This window comes from Amphiprion ocellaris, chromosome 7 (genome assembly GCF_022539595.1).
Source record: "Amphiprion ocellaris isolate individual 3 ecotype Okinawa chromosome 7, ASM2253959v1, whole genome shotgun sequence".
In the NCBI taxonomy this organism is placed as follows: domain Eukaryota; kingdom Metazoa; phylum Chordata; class Actinopteri; family Pomacentridae; genus Amphiprion; species Amphiprion ocellaris.
In genome coordinates this window covers 28904179-28923200 of record NC_072772.1, presented here as the reverse complement: position 1 = coordinate 28923200, position 19022 = coordinate 28904179, and the positions used below count along the sequence as shown (strand labels likewise).

The 19022-nt window shown below is 39.0% G+C and overlaps 1 protein-coding gene across 5 annotated transcripts in view; it reads left to right on the top strand.

Annotated features, from left to right (window-relative positions):
• The first annotated feature begins 74 nt into the window (after nt 1–74).
• LOC111563678 (serine/threonine-protein kinase DCLK1-like) overlaps nt 75–19022 on the top strand; it is a 29421-nt gene continuing 10473 nt past the window's right edge. For 2 of the 5 annotated variants that reach the window (XM_023262876.3, XM_023262873.3), the window contains exons 1-15: nt 75–266; nt 1246–1621; nt 1859–2205; nt 9667–9766; nt 10400–10516; nt 10818–10912; nt 12866–12953; nt 14420–14589; nt 14955–15074; nt 15352–15498; nt 16150–16283; nt 16422–16499; nt 16664–16760; nt 16901–16981; nt 17112–17225. In XM_023262876.3, the coding sequence (XP_023118644.2) occupies nt 222–266; nt 1246–1621; nt 1859–2205; nt 9667–9766; nt 10400–10516; nt 10818–10912; nt 12866–12953; nt 14420–14589; nt 14955–15074; nt 15352–15498; nt 16150–16283; nt 16422–16499; nt 16664–16760; nt 16901–16981; nt 17112–17225 (2109 nt within the window). In that variant the 5' untranslated portion in view covers nt 75–221. Of the gene's footprint in view, nt 267–650; nt 870–1245; nt 1622–1858; nt 2206–9666; nt 9767–10399; nt 10517–10817; nt 10913–12865; nt 12954–14419; nt 14590–14954; nt 15075–15351; nt 15499–16149; nt 16284–16421; nt 16500–16663; nt 16761–16900; nt 16982–17111; nt 17226–18581; nt 18656–19022 lie in introns of those variants that run through there. The other 3 variants (XM_023262880.3, XM_023262874.3, XM_023262875.3) reach the window with 3 other exon arrangements.

Sequence of the window (19022 nt, the reverse complement as noted above, 5' to 3'; positions counted from 1 at the left end):
CCTGTGTGAGGTCACAGAACACAGCAACACCAAATGTGCAGTGCATTAGTAGCTCCATACCTAGCAGTAAATGCGGTCTGCTCTTCAATCTGTGTTTGGAGTTTAATTCAAGCTAAAAAAAAAAAAAAAAAAGAAAAGAAAAAAGATACATGACGTGGATGTCAACAACCCCCTGGTGATGTTTAAAGCTGTAGGCTAACGTTAGCTTACTTAGCTGCGAAATGGCAATTAGCTGGCTACATCTTTGTTCAACATCGGTGGAAAAGGTGAGTTAACACACATGAAAACTGGAAATCAGTTAATGTTTCACTGTATTTTAAAATGTGTGTTTCACCTGCTGTAGTTTCAGTTAGTGCTAGCTAGTTCGTAGCGCTCCCGTCCTGTTGCCATGGTGACGCACACCCGCTAGCTTACCAGCAACGATAGCCTCAAGCTAGTTCAACCCTTTTTCTTTTATTTCAATTAATTAGCGAACAAGTCTTATTTTTGACTTTCTATTAAGACATAAATATGACAAAAATCTGCGGGATTATTCAAGCAGGACAACTTGAACGTGAACGCGCATCTCATTTATCTCTCTGCTTGTGAGTGCGCGGAACCGTGCACGCGCAAGACTGACACCAGAGCGGTCCGGTAAATCACTGCAATGAAAGAGGAGTAGGGGAGGGTGGAGGACACCGGCTACAGCCCTGCCTCCAATCCGCATGTGAGCACACAGCAGAGTAGACACACGGCAGGGAGGCAGAGCAGCATCACAGGGGCAACAAAGGGACGCATGGTTCATCCGAGGCATCAAACAAATAAAAGATTATCTGAGACACGTCCCGCCTATAGAAACGCGTTTGATTGCATCTGTCCTCACCTCAAAGGTAAGGGAGACTGCACCGATACCAAGAATCCGGTTCCTTGTCGTTTTTTCTTTTTATGTATATTTTTGATGCTTACCTTTCAATAAGCTTATGCGAGATCCCCAAACAGGCATATGTTGTTAATGTTGTACTATGCATTGCAAATAAATGTAAATTTTCTAAGATTGTATTGAGACACGGCATGGAGCATGAAATGGGTGTGACATGTTACTTCATAATGTGTTTATGAGCAGCAGTTGCAGCATCAAAGCGTGTGTCAGTGCTGTATCAGGTGTAAAAGCAATTAGACTGACAGAAGATAATTGCTCTAATTAAACATGCATGTGCAAGTTAAAGAGCTTATTCAAATTGTAAGCATTCTCCTTGTATTATTTAGAGTGTAATAGCAGTCATGGAGCTGGAGCACTTTGATGAACGGGACAAGGCACAGAGATACACCCGAAGGGGCTCAAGGGGGAATGGGCTCCCCAGTCCCACTCATAGCGCTCACTGCAGCCTGTACAGAACCAGGACACTCCAAGCACTGAGCTCAGAAAAGAAGGCCAAGAAGATTCGTTTCTACCGCAATGGGGACCGTTACTTCAAAGGGATTGTGTATGCCATTTCTCAGGAGAGATTTAGGTCCATTGAAGCACTCCTGGCTGACCTCACAAGATCTCTGTCAGACAATGTCAACTTGCCCCAAGGGGTGCGGACCATATATACTATTGATGGGACGACAAGAATTACTAGCATGGACCAGCTGGTGGAAGGTGAGCAGTGTTCCTGCGTACTTGTTATTTTGGCCTGCATATTTTTATGTTAAATAATACAAGATCATATGTCACTAATGCCACCAGAATAGCCAAAGCATAATTAAAACTAAATATACAAAGTCCTCAGTCTTAAATAGTATAGATAGCTGGTGTTGCAGCATATTGTGATCTTTGCTTTTTTTATACAGCGCGGGTCTGATAGAAAATCTGTCAATGTGTCTTGATTTTCTGCAGGAGAGAGCTATGTTTGTGCATCCATAGAACCCTACAAGATGCTGGACTACACAAAGAATGTAAATCCCAACTGGTCAGTTGGTGCTCGGACTGCTGTGTCTGTCCGTGATCCTTCTTCCCTTGGCAGTGCTAAGGCTGGATCCCCAGAAACCAGGGAGAACAAGGACTTCATTAGGCCCAAATTGGTGACAATTGTCCGCAGTGGAGTTAAGCCTCGCAAGGCCGTACGGGTCTTGCTCAACAAGAAGACCGCACACTCCTTTGAGCAAGTCATGACTGACATCACAGATGCCATTAAGCTGGACTCTGGAGTCGTCAAAAGACTATATACTGTTGACGGCAAACCGGTAGGTGTTAAATTATCATTCAAAGTGGTGATTTTGTGAAACTCACGTGTGCTCATTTATAAGTCTTCTAGTTTTGGTAAAACCATGTTGCCAAGTGCAGTATAAGAGGAACATTCAAATTATCCAGTGATGTTGGGAGTCTAAAACATAACCAAAAAGCTTTCATTGTAAGGGGATAGATTTTGTCTTGGGAAATTCGTCTCATAGCAACAGCATAAGCTGTTTACTGACTTTCAGTGCTGTCGTTACTCAAAGATAAGCAAACATACATCTCAGGAGTCCCATACAACACACAACTGTGCCTTTCAGGAACCAGTTAGTGGCAAACACTTAAAGTTTATTGAAGTTGTGTAATGTGCTAGATTTATATTAAATTCAGTCTTATGTAACTGTTGGTTGTCCTTGCAATTGGCGAGCTGGCTGCACATTTGTGTGGCAAGCTACGTTGCTGAAAAAGTAAATTCAATTCATTGAAATTAAATTGTTACCCTGTTTCACAGTCTGATGTATACTGTATTCTTAATTCAAGCTAAAGCACTGAGACTGAATGTTTGTATTTAAAAATCAAGGAAGGAAGCCAGGCAGAACCACTGTAAGTGCTCTACACCTGAGAGGGTGCGATTAGCTTATGCATTTCCGTCCACCACTTAAACATTAATTGCTCACAAGTGGGAGAGATGGAAGGATGCTTTTGTTGACTAAAGTGAAATGAGAGTGGAATGGCCTTTGTGAATGAGTTAGCTCTACTGTGTGCAATACCTAGATATCATGAATGTGGGTGTGGAGATATGTATTCTGCTGCTTAGGTTTTACATGTTCTCTGATTGGATTTTAAATATTCTGTCATTCTGACTTCCAGGTTGTGTTACTGTCTCTTTACTGTGTAATTCACAACATTCCACATGAGGTAGATGGGACACATTTGCCTATGGTTTAGACAAAAATGAACTTTGCAGCTGACCTTGGAGATGGTCTGTTCTTCATTCATGTCTCTGAGATTGCTTCCTTACCCAAAGAGGGAGGCAGCCCAGTAGGTTAAAAGTCAGCTGGGAATATTTGCTAAATGTATTATGAGAAGTGGGTTTCTAGGACTTCATCTCATGTTCCAACCAACAGTAGCACACTATTAAAAATATATTCACTTACTGTGTTATTACTGGACAGGCAATATGATCGATGACTTAACACTTAAATAACAAGCTACTTGTGTGCTTTTTGGCCCCCAATGTCTATGGATTAAATCAAAGTTTCTGCACAGTAGTCTTTATTTACATTATTTGACACTGATAGTTCTTGGTGCAAGAACCTTATTCTTACTGTATACCTTAGTCTACACATGCACTACACTACTTGAATCAACATTTGTCTGGAAACTACAGCTGTCATGGGGATATGCTTTGCTTTAAGGGCTCATATTGTAATAGTGACTGCAGAAAGAATTCACTGAACATCAAACACGAATAGTCAGCTCTCTGAATAAATATATTCAAAAACTCTATCATGTGCATGCTATATTAGTATTGTTATGACAAAAAAAAAATATTTTTTGTGACAGTTTCTATGGTGAAATGGTTTCCTGAGCTGGTTGCTAAGGAACAGCCTCTGCGGCAGAGCAGTGCAGTAGTGATGTCAGAACTGTAGGTGTATTGTGAGAGGGCTCACAGATGCAGTGCTTGGTCTATCAGCCTTACTATACACATGGCAGCAAGATGGAGCACATGGCTGATGTATAATCTCAGGGTCGGACCCATTGTGTAATGTTGTGGAACATTTGGGCATTTTCACACCAGCAAACAAATCTGCCTTCACAAATCCTCTAGATTACTTTAGGTATAGAGCTTGTTAAGCAAAACAAAGATGGTCATAAAATTGCAATAGATGAAAGTTAGATGCCCACCCTGTATACTATGAGATATTGGGAAATTGAGATTTCTTTCTTTGGTTCGACTAATTGTTTCTTTATTTCACTGGTTTGATGTAATATAAGGTGTGGTATGTCCTTGGTAATGTAGCTCTGAGCCATAGTTCCTCTGCTTTTTATACTTTGTGCCATGTTGTGCCTCCAGATGGCCAAATAAGCACCCGTTGGCATCAAAGGGCCTGTTTTCATGGGTGTTTAACCTTTGGTAAATGACCTGCTTGTGCATTTGGTCCTGAAACAGACATTTTCTGATAGTTGAAATAATTAAGATAAGGTAAGCTTTTATTTATGAGACAGTGAGGAAATTTGCAGTGTTACAGCAGCAAAGGGGATAGTAGGAACATGTAGAAAATATCAGGAGAAAATAAAATTATACTTAAGTGCTGATTATTCCATATGTTGATATTCAAATATTACAAATTTAGCAAGTTTGTTTTCAAATTCAGTGTATTAAAAAATTCATACATGGCTAACAGATTATCCCTATATACATGTAGTTATAAAAGTGTAGCTGTTTGTCATATTTTGTTTATCGTATTAGTACAATTGCGGTCGCATTGTCTTTTTTTTTTATTTTATTTTTTTTCTTATTATTTTGTGATATCATTCTGTCAAATCCTTCTTGTTTTGTTTTCTGCAAAAGTAATGAACAGATTTTTATGATGTGTTGTTAATTAAGAAATGTATTTTGGACTCCTGGTTGTGTTCCTATTTGTGGATGTGCTTAACGGTGGCTCTGCTTGATGGCTGCGATCCCTCCATACTGCCGAGTCACTCTATAATGGTGTTCTGCCATGAAGTCAGGTTTAACTAGGCCAAATTGACGCAACCAAGTTAATGTTCGAGGGATGGACTAAGCCTTAATGAGTGGTTGAATATATATTAATAAAACATCATCCGTGCTGAAAATAGTAGAACATACTGTAAGGTACAGAGAACAGAGTAATGAGAAACCCGCACCCACAGACTACCTTTGAGGAAAGAAAACATTTTTCGGCCTATTGTGACCCTGTTGTTTTTTGTGAGATAGAGCAAAGGGTGACTGAGTAGGTCTATGGAGACCTGCAACATGGCATTCCCATCCCCTTTGTAATGGATATGGCTCTGCACTGTAATTGTATTATGGGTGCTGCTAACTTTTCAGTGTGTTAGTCAACACTTCTTGTTGAAAATAGATGCCAACAACCACCCGAGGACTGTTTGGCTTCACATCAGTGCATGAAAGCAGAGGCTTAATCCTCCATGTTAAAATTATGTGTCAGTAGATGTGATTATATAGGCCATTCATGCTTTAGAAATTAGATGCAGAGTGGAAGTGGTTCTGAGATTTATGGTGCCCTATGTGCCACAGAGCAGAACCAAAGTAATGTTTTCCAATTCATTTCTTCATGTTGACCTTGACTCTGCCATTTCCTGGTTTGGCCTTCAATGCCTACAATTAATCTCTTTTGGTCTCTGCTCATACCACAGCTGTAATGTCTGCACAGTGCATGGTGGCTTACTGCAAAATGAAGTGTTCTGTCAGAAATTGTCTTGAAATGAGGATTAAGTGGCATTCTTCTACAATTTAGTGATGTTAGTGGAATATTGGGATTTTTTTTTGTTTTAGAAAGCCTGACAAAAATGGTATTGAAAATATTTATCAAAAATAAAATGTCTTTTGGTGCAACCTTAGCACTATGAATTGTGCTTTTCTTGCTAGAAGAAATGCTATTTAATGTAAAACAAAATACAATCACGGTCAACTGGTATTTTTGTTGCTGAGGGACATTTTTAAAACCTGTTATTTTTTTAAGCATCTTTCTGTAATTGAAGAGGAGAAATGAGGATGAAAGCGATTGGGAGACTGTCTGGCTTTGCTCTCACCTACTGCTGTGACTTGGCTGATAAACACAAAGCAGTGACTTGCTCAGTGTGCCATTGTGTTTGGAATAGAGAAGATTATTTTTTATTATATTTTTGGTCTAACAACCTACAAATTATGCTTCAACTAAAGTGGACATTGCTGTTTTTGCTTGAATGTAGAATTCTGCATCAACCTAACAACACCTAAAATGAATACTGTGAGCTGTATTTATGCAAGATATATGTTCATTTGTTTCCGATGGTGTAGTGGTACCATATTTGCAGTTATTTATTTATTGTTTTTATTTTCAGCTAATGATAATCCAGCTAAATGATCATCTGCTTGTGATATAACAGACTTTTGACATGTTGGTTTGTGGTTAGGTTGTGGGTGTGATCTGGCTTTGGATGAACTGCAGTTGCGTCACAAATTTCTGCAGTGGACCTGATTTGATTCTTGGTACAACAAACTAAAAATAAAGGCAGCTAATGCAAAATGAGACTAGAACCATTTGAAAACTACAAGTCAGGCTTAGTCTTCATTCTGGCTGGCGGCTCTGTTCAGTCTTACTCTTCAAAGGGAGCTTTAGCAACCTGGAGAGTTCCACCTGTCCACAGGCATAGTTGTTTTATTGCAGATTTCTGTTCTCAATGTGTAATACATAATCTTTCCTGCGGCTCACATTGATTAGCTTCTATAGCATGCATACCTTCCATTGAGATTTTTCTGGACTGAATGTCAGAGGCAGCACTTGTGCTTGTGGAAACCATAGATACAAACCTGGCGATCAATATTTGCACAGAATGCTTCTGAACCGTGTGTATGTGTGTGCGTGCGTGCGTGCGTGCGTGCGTGCGTGCGTGCGTGCGTGCGTGCGTGCGTGCGTGCGTGCGTGCGTGCGTGCGTGCGTGCGTGCGTGCGTGCGTGTTAGGCGGATGGTACACCTAATGGAGCTGCTGTGTCACTGAGCCAGAAATAATCAATATAAAGCATCACATTCACAATTACCCCAGTTATGCTCCTCCATCATGAGTTTGAGGTTTCTATTTTCCTTGGACTCTTATTTAAAAGGTAAATATTAAAAATGCACAGTATATGAAGAATTTCATTAACTGCTTTTGACTCCTGACCTCCTGATAAAGTAATCTATATTTTCTCCGTCAGTAGCTTTGACGCCTTTTGAATATTGCTTATTTTAACTTTAAGTTACGACACGTTTACTTTTAGTAAGTAATTTAAGATTGGGAGTTACAAGAGATGGCACCTACCAAAGTACTGAAGCCAGATTCGGACTCAGGCCACAGTAAGAAGGTGCTCTGTGTTTTTCCATTTTTACCTCAGCACATGGTGACATTGTAATTACTGTCTGCATTTTGCACAGTTCGAAGCTCCAGATATAATCTGCCAGTGGATGGTAAAGTAGCCATGTCCCTTTCATTGTCTCAAACTAAGCTGTGATTCTGTTTGGTCTCCTCGGCAACAGCTGTGCAGCTCCTCCCTTTGGGATCTTGCAGTCCTTTTTTTAAGAGGAGGAGAAATTGGGGGCAGGGGATGTTAGTGGGGCATTTGCAGTGAAAAAAGCAATGTTAAGCCCCCCCTTTGTGCTCAGTGTTTATTTTAAGATTTTGTGACTGAATGACCTTTGGATGTCTGAATGTGCTTTGGTGGCAAGATACTGATAAACCAGTCTGTTTGTGCAGTCAGTAAGCCAACACTTCAATATTTAGGATAAAGTGTATAATTTATTCTCCTAATTTAAAATTGTGCATTTCTTAGTACATTAAACATTTCTTAGTGGAAACCAAAATGTTGCTACACCACTACCAAGATGGATGATAACAAGGCTGATGACATTTATTATGGTGGGTTTGAGAGACTGTGTTGGCTTCTCATCTGGTTTTCTTTGCTGTGTCTCAGCACTTTAATCATCATTTTAGACTCCTGCTGAACTTGATATGCTTCTTGATGATGAAACAATTAATAATGAATAAATACCAACATTTAGCACTCTGAATTATTTATCATTCATACTTAATCTATAATTTCAGTTAGTTGTATCTAAATTATTACTGGTGGCACTACTACAACTGGACCTTTTGCAGAACGTCACACTCACATATCCAGTATCTCATTTAAAGTCACTTATGAGAAATTATTGTAAAACATTCTCCCAGTCTTCATTTGATATATTTCATCTGTTTTTAATTATATGTCTGTGGGAATCTGCAGGCTGTATTTGACATGCAGCTCAGCTTTCTTACTTGCCAGGCTGATGGAGAAAACCCACTTGAAGTAAACACATTGCACAACACTGCTTCTGCTGCTTCTTGTTTGCTCTTTAGCAAGCATTGTGTTAATAAGCTGCCAGCACTTGCTCAACAATACATGTGATGTTGTGCAGCAGCACAGTTTTTATCTGTGATCTTACAGACTAGATACTAAAGTAGGGGTGTCAATATGGGGTCACATTTTTGTTTTGCAAAGTCCACCATCCTGTAGAAAACAATGAAAAGAGGAGCTCTACATTCTCTAGTGCACAGCTGTAGTCACCAACAGCCTTTTTTTAGGAGAAGATCAGGAGTCTTCTGCATTCATGTATGTCACTGCAGTCAATGAAATGGGAATCTGGATTAATGAACGCGACCGAGGCATTCACTCAGTCTATTTCAAAAATGTAGCAATTTACATTTTGTTATTATTGAGATCATCAAATATGTGGTAACCAAGTCATTTCAACAAGAATTCTCTTGATATGAAAAAAATCTAGTAGAGTGTGAAAATGCTTCCAGTTGAGAAACATTGCCACTGTGTGCTGACATGATCGGCCCCCTGAATGGATGACGTATGTTAAACATTGTGTAATATGATTTTTATCTTGAATAATCCATGACAATAGAAGACAATTAACTTATTCTCCCACCAGGGATCGAAAGTTATTAATGATTGGCAGACATTGTCACTGAGTGCCAACAGGTTTAAAATGAGCTTTTCATAGTAGTCACCCTTAAGACACATTCATCTGCAGGCTGTTACAAGAGTAATACGAGAAATTAATTCCATTATTCGTATGCCATACACACTGGAGCATTCATTATTCCTCCGTATTCTGGACAATTTGAGTATGTGATTTGTGTGTCTGCTTAACTGCTGTCCTATATCTTCAATTCATTGGCTTTCTCAATTTTTAAAAATGTTATTTTCCATTTTCAATCTCAGAAATTACCCCTAACAACATTTGATCTGACACAATTACCCATAATAATCCATATGCTGTAAATGGTACTACAAAAGTCACTGTATCCTTTGAATGCACAGATGTAACTTGTCATTATTCTATCATGATTGATGTCACATGTAAATGTCAATATTCAGTCAGTTTGTATAGTCAACGTTCACCACGTTGCCATTGTTGTACTATTATACATACTGTACCTTCCCACATTGAAATACTGATTCTCCTCCAAATCAGCTTGAAAGTTCAGCAGCACAGTGTCAGTTTGCACATGTGTGACCAAGACCGATGCTGCTTTCAAGACTTATTTATTTTTTTGTTCTTCTATTTTAGTATGTGTGAGGTATTTTAAGACAATGGTACTCTGTTTGGAAAAAGTATTATGCTTAGTAGTGCTCAGGTAGGATTCCTTTATTAAGCTTGTTTGTGGACTAAAGCTGACAAAAACGTTATCTTTACCAGGTCACCTGCCTTCAGGACTTTTTTGGGGACGATGATATATTTTTTGCTTGTGGCCCTGAAAAGTTCCGATATCAAGATGACTTCAACTTGGATGAAAGTGGTAAGTGTACTGCTCTGATTTGAATTGCTCAGTGAATACAGCATCATGCCAACTCCTTAGTATTTATGTTGTATATTGCGTTTTGTTTTACCACTTTCCTTTGTGGCACAAGAAAATGCTGAACGTTGTAAACATATTGAACGATTATCATTGTGCTTCTTGCAAGTGTTTACACATACCTCTATTCTTTCTTCTGATGTTACCGCTTCAGGTCACTCTATTAAAAGTTGCTAATGCACTTACTTCCACTTACACCTCTTCACTTTTCATTTGTCCATGTCAAGGGGTTGCAGTCTTGGCAGAGCAGTGATACAGCTCAAATACAGCATTTGTACCTCCATTTGGTATGATTTGCTTGACACTGAGTGTAGATGAAAAACCATAGCATTACTTTCATTAACTCACCTAGTTTTGTTCATTTGTGGATTTAGTTGCTTGTATGTTGAGTGTGCAGGTCAAAATGCCATCACAGTTTGCGGCTCTGATTTTAGGCCCAAGAGAAAACGGTCCTTATTAATGATGTTTACAAGAAGGAACAATAACAGAACCTTAAACTGTCACAGCAACCATTTATCAACCTGGAAAGATGTTGCTGTTGCAGGTGTACATGTTTATGTCTGTCTTTCTTTACAGAGTGCAGAGTGGCAAAGTCTGCATCATATGGTCGGCTCCCTTCAGGGCACAGTCTTTCATCCCCAAGGGGTGGCGGTATGTCCCGCAGGAGCAAATCTCCCTCATCTACTGGTTCAGGTAAGTGTGTGTGCATAGTGACCCAACTTTGCATCATTCCCCTGCTCACTCTCCCCATATTTCTTGTCTCTTTCCACTGTAACTTTCCAATAAAGGCAAATATGTCAAGAAAATAGGATAAACACGTGTGCATGCGCGTTATGTCTTAACATAAAGAAATGAAGGCATATGTTGTGTTCTTAAGTTTCACACTGTGTTCTTATTGGAGTACATGTATACACTGTGTGTAACAAGTATGTTTTGGTTTATTCTATAGTATTTAATCATTGTGTTGATGTCTCCATTTCTCCTGTACAAACAGCTAATGGCACTGCAGGCAGTCAGCTGTCCACACCTCGTTCTGGAAAGTCTCCAAGCCCCTCTCCAACCAGTCCAGCTAGCCTCCGAAGACGACAGGTAATAAAAATCGATGCGTCTGTAGTAAGGTAAAGAATTGTATGATGTCATGTATACATGCCATACCAGAAAGGCTTTATGAAGAAATTACCATTTTAATAGTATTGTACCCCAATAAGATTAAACATAAACATCGAACTTTATTGACCGGAATGAATTTTCCAAATATTGCCAGGCAAATATGCATCAGCCTTCACAAGATAATAACTGCAGCTACTTATTTACCTCACCATTTGGTCTTCTTGTTTAGCAGTCGTGTAATTTGAAACTGACTTCTCTCTCTACACATGTAAATCCTGGCTCTTATAAACATGAGTCCAGAAAAATTGCTCCGTTAACACAGGTTGCATTTGTATTGAATGCTGTACTATTTTAGTTTTCCAACCTAAAAAACGGGCTGTGTAAATATGGATAATTTGAGTGGCTATGCCCTGAGTCAGTTCTAAGGACCCTGTCTCAATTCTGTTTAGTCTCTCACATCATGTCTACACCGAAGGCATTTTTCAGACGTCCATCTCACAGTGGTCTGATGGAACAGATAGCTCCTATTTTAATCAATACAACTGTCTTCCAAAGGCGTCATGCCTTGCATTTTACTTGTGCTTGCACATGCACTGTGGCCATGTCTCAAAGCGTGTTTTTATGCATCAAGTTTGTTTCTCCAGCCTACACACCTCAATGCTTTATTGATATTCACCCTAAAAATGGCTTCCCCCAAAAAACAAATCAAATGTAACTGTGTAAAAACTATACTCACAGCCCACTTCACACCTGTCCCTCTTGACATTTTCTGATTGTCTGTCTCCCCTGTCTGGACATAAGGACACAGTCCTACAACAAGTGGCCAGAAGATGAGAATCCTTGCTTGCTATTTTACTGAAGACAACATGGAATTACATTCTTTCTTTCTTTGTCAAGGCTGGAAAATTCAAGGAGCTATATTACCCAAAACATATGCTCTCTACATACACTATTTTAGTCACTAATAAAGGAAAATTACAGAAATCTTATCCCTTGGTAGTTCCACTGGACTTTAAGTGTTTCCATATGCATATCAAAAATAAAGCCCCTCTGAATGCATGTGTGAACACTCAACTGGTGTAGACATTAACGTTAAACATGCAAAAGTTAATGCTGCACATCCTATGCCTTCAGTGTTGGTTTCTGTTATTTCTCTTAAGTAAAATATGTCTCAAACATCCAATTATATATTCATATATATGAATACAAAAAGATGAGTAATAGTGATGCATTAACAATGGTAGTAGCAAGAATGACAGTATAACAATGTTTGAAATTTCAAGCCAGATTAAACCATCAATTTTTACAATCGAAAACAACTTAAGCAGAGTACTATTAACCAGAAAGTAACTTTATTACAGTGAAAAAGCTTAAAGCATTGCGAAGTTCTACACCTGCAGCCTTTATTATAGTGAATTAATATAATAAACGGAACGCCATAATGACACTGGATTTGGAGCTTTCCTAATTAATTTGACAACTAGCATAATCTTTTGAGATATCTTTTGAATGAAACATTATCTATAATGCAGCAAGACAGTTTATCTGTGATTGTCATGAATCTGAAGAAGGGATAGCAAAATCTGAGACTGTGTAGTACTCTACTATCAGTGAAACCATCATTAAATATCCACTGGCCTGGCTGGAGTTCGTGATACTGCTGTGGTGGAGGATATTATTTTCTCTGTCCTTTTGACAAATACATGCCAGACTTTACACTGGTGAAATGATTAGTATAATGTTCCACCATGCTTGATTTATTTCTCTCATCTCAGACTGCATGCTCAAGGCTAGCAGAGTGGAACAAATGGGCTTTGTGTAAGCTGGCTGTAATCACATTTTTACACGCTTTTGCCTTCTCTAAAGTTAGTGTAAAACAAGTGCAACAGTGTTTCATTTCATTCTCACACTATAGCTGTCTCTTCTCTCCAGGGATCTCAGCACAGTGGGTCTTCACTCTCGTTAGCCTCTACCAAGGTATGCAGCTCAATGGATGAAGGAGATGGGCCTGGCATTGAGGGTAAGATATCAGATAAGACATTAACATACTGGAACAAGACTGTTTGCAACATACAGACTTCTACAGTGGCATGCATGGCAGTGAACACCGTTAGACTCTGTTACTCTGAATACTTTAGGAGATGATAAAATGATTATCAAAAGACATAAAGTTAAAGATGAAACGGCAAAATACGTGGCAACTTTTGTTTGTTTTGCACAGATTACAGTGGGGAGAAAGACGGGATCGCTGTTCAAGCTTCTGAGCAAACAGTTTTAGTTGTCAGACAACTTTCACCATGCTCTTAGACCTTAATTATCTCGTTAGGGCTATAGTTATTATCTTGTATTTTTTAACAGTCATTGCTAGGAAAGACCAGCTGATGGAAATCCCCCGAAAGCCGTATAAATACTTTGACTCTTCAAACCTTGTTCCAAAAATTAGCAGTCATGGGCTTCCATAAGCAGCAGCCTACCAATTAAAATAACTGATTGCCACGCAGCAGGAGAATACTATAAGAAGGTAGCAAAGTGTTTTCAGTGAACTTCGTTAGTTCATATTCATGATGTATTTAGGAAATTACTGTTAGCAAGGAATGGTGGCAGTTGTTGAGATAACTGTCGATAGGATTACTAGAAAGGCAAATCAAAACTCCCTTTGCAAAATGCTTTCAGAAAGATTTAGCAGACTCTGGAGCAGTGTTGCATTGTTCTGCCATGCAACAATACCTGCACAAATATGACCTTCATGGAAGATTAATCAGAATCAAAACTTTCCTGTGTCCTTACCACAAAATAAATGTCTAAACAAGCCTAATGTATTTTGAAAACAAGTCCTGTGGACTGATGACATTGTAATTGAACTTTTTGCCCGCGGTGAATGAAGATGCGCACAGAAAAAAAGGGTCCTGAATACATGAAAAACCAGCTCTCAATCTGTTCAACACAGAGATGGATCAATCATGCTTCGGGCTTGTGTTGCTGCCAGTGGCACTGGGAATACTTTACTGGGAGAGGGAAGAATGGATTCACTTAGATATCTGCAAATTTTCAGGGCTTTTGAAGGCCCTCAATGTAAGCACCATCAAAATCTGTGAATAGACCTCCAAATAGCAGTGCATGTAGTACAGTCCAATAATCTGAAAAAAATACAGGTCTTTTGAAAGGAAGAATGAGCAAAAATCCTTCAGAAAGCAGAACTCAAATATGGGCCACAAAAAAAACATTTACAAGCTATGTTATTTGCTCAAGAAGTGACCATGCCAGCTGGCCAAAGCATACTGTAAAGGATGGTAATCAAAAAAACAAAATTAAAAAAAAAAAATTGCTTTAAATATTTTAAAAATATGTGGGCTTCATCCCTTTTGGAAATCAGGACATCTTTTCCTTGCTTAGCTATTGACAGGAATTTTGACCAAATTATGCCCAAGCATGCCACTGTATACAATACTTTCTACATTAAATATCTTCTTTTGTCTGACTTCACAGCTGAGCCAATGGATGACTGCTCCACAGTTCCTCCCTCTATAGCAGAAAGGTACAAAGTAGGGAGGACTTTAGGGGATGGAAACTTTGCTGTGGTTCGAGAGTGTGTGGAGAGATCCACTGGAAGAGAGTATGCTCTCAAGATCATCAGCAAAGACAAATGCAGGGGAAAGGTGAGCCTGACTCTACATGTGCTGACTTCAGGTATCACACCATCAAAACTGATTACTGTTCTTTTTGGTATGTACCAGTGGTGTGTCATCTGCTGCTAGTTCAGTTTTATTTCCCTCATTGGTCAGCAGATGGTGCTGTCTCCTCTGAGATCGAAATGCAGAGTTTAGATTTTTTTTTTCATGTTTAAATAACAGCATCAGATGATCCTAGTGGAGAAGTATTTCTCTCTGAAACTGGTTTGGCTTTCATATTTTCTTAAAAAGAAAAAAAAAGGGCTACCCAGTCTCACACTTCAATAATATGTATATTTTCACTGCACAGTGTAGATAGATTCTCATTTACTCAAATTTCTTTTATCACTTAGGAGCACATGATACAGAGTGAAGTATCCATCCTTCGGCGTGTGAAGCATCCCAACATCGTACTTTTAATTGAGGAAATGGACACTCACAATGAGCTTTATCTTGTAATGGAGTTGGTTAAGGTACTATACATTTGTTAATTCTGACAATTCTTAATAGTATGGAAACACTTTTAGTTGAACTGAATTGAATTGATGGGAAAGTTTTATGTTGTCAAAAAACCAAAGTACATTCCAAGAAGATTTGTTCTGTCAAAGTCGTTTTTTTCTTTTACTAGCGGTTTACTTTGGCATATACGTTGTAGACTAATATAGAATTGATTATCTCTGTTAAATGAAATGTCTTCATATCAAATCCCCAAAACGTTCTTTGTCACATTCTAAGTACTTTTGCTTCTAGGGGGGTGATCTCTTTGATGCCATTACCTCATCCAACAAATACACAGAGCGAGATGCCAGCTGTATGCTGTTCAATCTGGCAAGTGCTATCAAGTACCTGCACAGTCTCAATATTGTCCATAGAGACATAAAACCAGAAAATCTGTTGGTAAGTATGACTATACAAAGCTTCTGTAGTGGCAGCAAGTGGAGTTACATTGTAAAAGCTTCCATACGCAATCCTCAAGGTCCACCTTCCCTACCTTCCCATTTTCATTGCTACTTTGTGACAAAGTTTATAAATATATACAAGCTTGCATTTAAAGCTAAGATCAATAAGATGTGGAACATCCATCAACTAAATCAATGAAATTCTTGAAAATAACAAATGAAATGACACAGGTACACAAGGCATTTTTTAGATTTTCTCACTGTGATAGTATGACACACTTATAAAACTTCCTTTTTTTTTTAAATGGCTCATCTTAGCGTAAAAAAAAATTGTATCTTTTAACTCTAAAATGTAATTAAAGGTCCAAGATTAAAACTCATCTACCTCACCTCAAATGTAATTCAACTTGCAAGTGAATTTCTTTTCTGTCACTTCTTACATATTCAGAATTCTTTGTCTATAGAGACCTTCTGTAGCTGCAGTTGCTGTTTTATTGCATTTTGGTTGTGAAGTCTTTGTACTTGGGGTTAATTTTACTATTGCACCAAGCTGTTTACACTAATTAAATCTTTACCACACTGATGAGTATGAAATGGTGACTTTTTTGCCCACCCTTTCTTATGTTCCCTTACTGCACGTGTTACACAGGTGTATGAGCACAACGATGGCAGTAAATCTCTGAAGCTAGGCGACTTTGGCTTGGCTACCGTCGTCAATGGACCCCTCTACACCGTGTGTGGGACACCCACTTATGTAGCACCAGAGATTGTTGCTGAAACGGGGTGAGTCAGAATAGTTACATCACCTTAGCCATCTGCGACATAATTATTAGGACCAGGAATCGAGCACTTCAGTAAGACTTGCTACATGCAGAAGTGTTTAGTGTCTCTGATGCCTGATATTTTCCTTTTCAATTACAGATATGGTCTCAAGGTGGACATTTGGGCTGCTGGGGTCATCACTTACATTCTGCTATGTGGCTTCCCTCCCTTCCGTGGGTATGTGCTCCTGTATCAGGAGGTTTACTTTACGAAAAACATAAACTTGCTTAAATGGTTTAAATTATATCAGTAAGTATTTCAACATAGATTAACACTTCTCTATATATTATTATGTGTAACCTAGTTTGAGCTTTATAAGAGAACTTATTTCATTTCAACAGCAGTGGTGAAGACCAGGAGGCCCTCTTTGAACAGATTTTAAAGGGACAGCTTCATTTCCCTGCACCATTCTGGGACAATGTTTCTGAGATGGCCAAGGTTTGTGTCTGGAAGTGCTCTCCGCATCTGCCATGATTGTGGTCTATATAAAACACCACAATCTGCCAGAGATCATTTGCAGTGGGGTTTAATATTGCATTATTGTACTGGATACTTACGGCTAACACATCTCTCTTTAGGCTCTGATCACTGGAATGCTGCAGGTAGAGGCGGATCAAAGATACACAGCTGTAAAGGTGCTTGATCACCCCTGGGTCAATGTAAGTTTAGCTTTTTGAAGTCAATCCTTTCGCCAGAATCACCTGTACACATACATGTACCAGTAAGGAAGAATGTACAGTGTGATAGAGCTGGTAGAGTTGCTGAAGCAAATCTCTTTGTATTTTCCAGGATGATGGTGTGTCAGAGAATAAGCACCAGCTGCCTGTGGCTGGTAAAATCAAGAAGCACTTCAACACCAATCCTAAGCTCAACAGCACTACAGCAGGAGTGTCAGTGATTACAGTAAGCACTTGTTTGCTCTCCTCCACACACTGACACTGCATGTAATTCTGCTTCAATAGATTACATTTGTGCTCTTTCTTTTAAATAAACATGCTTCAGTGATGACATTTGAATGTCATTCAAAAGAGAAAAAAACTTAAGTTTTGAACTTTCAACCATAGTGTTCCTCGTGCGTCTGCTGCTTAATTCCTACCATGTGCTACAACATTTTCTTTATGCCTTGGGGGTCATTTTTAGTTAAACCTTGCATTGTTTGCTTCTGCAAAATAGAAACTCCCTTGCTTTATTGTGTGTACACATCCATTCATCCATTTGTGTCTTGTTACTAGATCTTTGTATTTGCTCTAACCTCTCATCCTCCTCTTTGGCTGGACTGTCAGCACTTTTGTTAGGAGATCTTGCAAATACCGTACAATGACCTACAATGACTAGAATTCAGCAGAGATGATTTAAAGCTGGTGAAAATCAAATTAGTTTTTTTAAAACTTCCTTACATATGGTGTTTTTCATATGCCAGAAGATAGACATGGTATTGACTGCTTATTTTACTCATGATAGGAGTATTTTTGCCTTGAAACTGCAGCGTATCGATGGCCATCTCAAAAACATGGAATCATCCAGGGCAACCAACCAAAGGAGCGGCCAACTTAAGGGGTTGGCTTTCCATATCATTATTCTTCAGAATTGTTTCAAGGTCAAGCATGCATGGCTGAATTACCCCAATGTTACAACTTGCCGTCGTGTCGCGTACAGTAGTTTTACAGTGTCTGAGCAGAATTGAAGGGGAGCTGGTGTGTTTGAGTGGCAATGAGCGGCAGAGGAGTAGGTGGAAATAGATGGTGAAGATTTCACAAATTGGCCCATTCTAAAGAAAGCAATGCTGTAGAGCTGCATCAAAGCCATTGTGAAGCTGAGGGGTGTTTTAATGAAAAAAAGGTGTAATTTTGATACACAGAGATGAGTTTTTAGAGGTTTAAAAAATTTTTGAAGAGGGATTTTAACCTTGAATAGTTTTACATTTGAAGTGCATTTGTGCAGAAGATAAATAACTATATTCTGGAAGTCAGATGTCTATTTTCGGTTGCTTTCCTCTCCAGTGTATATTTCTAGTGTATAGAACTTCTGTTTTCTTGCAGGTAAACTTAGCGCTCAGTTGCCAAAAGGAAATATGCTTGACATTTCACAGAATGTCAGTTGACAGTAACATGACATTTTTCTGCCAGTTTTTTTTTTTTTTTTTTTGCTTCTCATGACAGCAGTTATAACTAGACGTAGAGCTGCCTTAATGCTAATCGGGTTAGTGATGCTTTGAGTTCAAGGTGATCCCCTGAGTTGCGTTCATCTCTCTCTGCTCAGCTGGACCAGGACTTTACCATCCAGAAGTCAGGGTCTTTGGACCACTACCAGCATCCAGGATTGTACTGGATAAGGTATGACACAGCATAGTGCTAAAATGCAGTGAGTGCTTCCATGGCAAAGTGCTGGCAGTCTCCATTTCTCATCTGCCAAGGGTTTGATTCATTGCCCATCAAGCCCTTTTCATGCCTCATCAGTTCCATCACTTTATCATGTTACTTTATCTCGCTAGTGCTGTGGCTGTTTCTTCTCAGCTGGTTGTCCAGTTCACTTTGCTCTTTAATTATAAGTTATATTTCTGCAATGCAAGCTGCATTTGAGGGTTCATGTGACTCATTGAGCAACTGGATTTTGTTTCACACGATGAGTGTGTCTGTTTCTTTACAAGAAGTGCTATCACAGACATAAAAATGTCACTTACCCGGCGCTGGCAGACCTTAT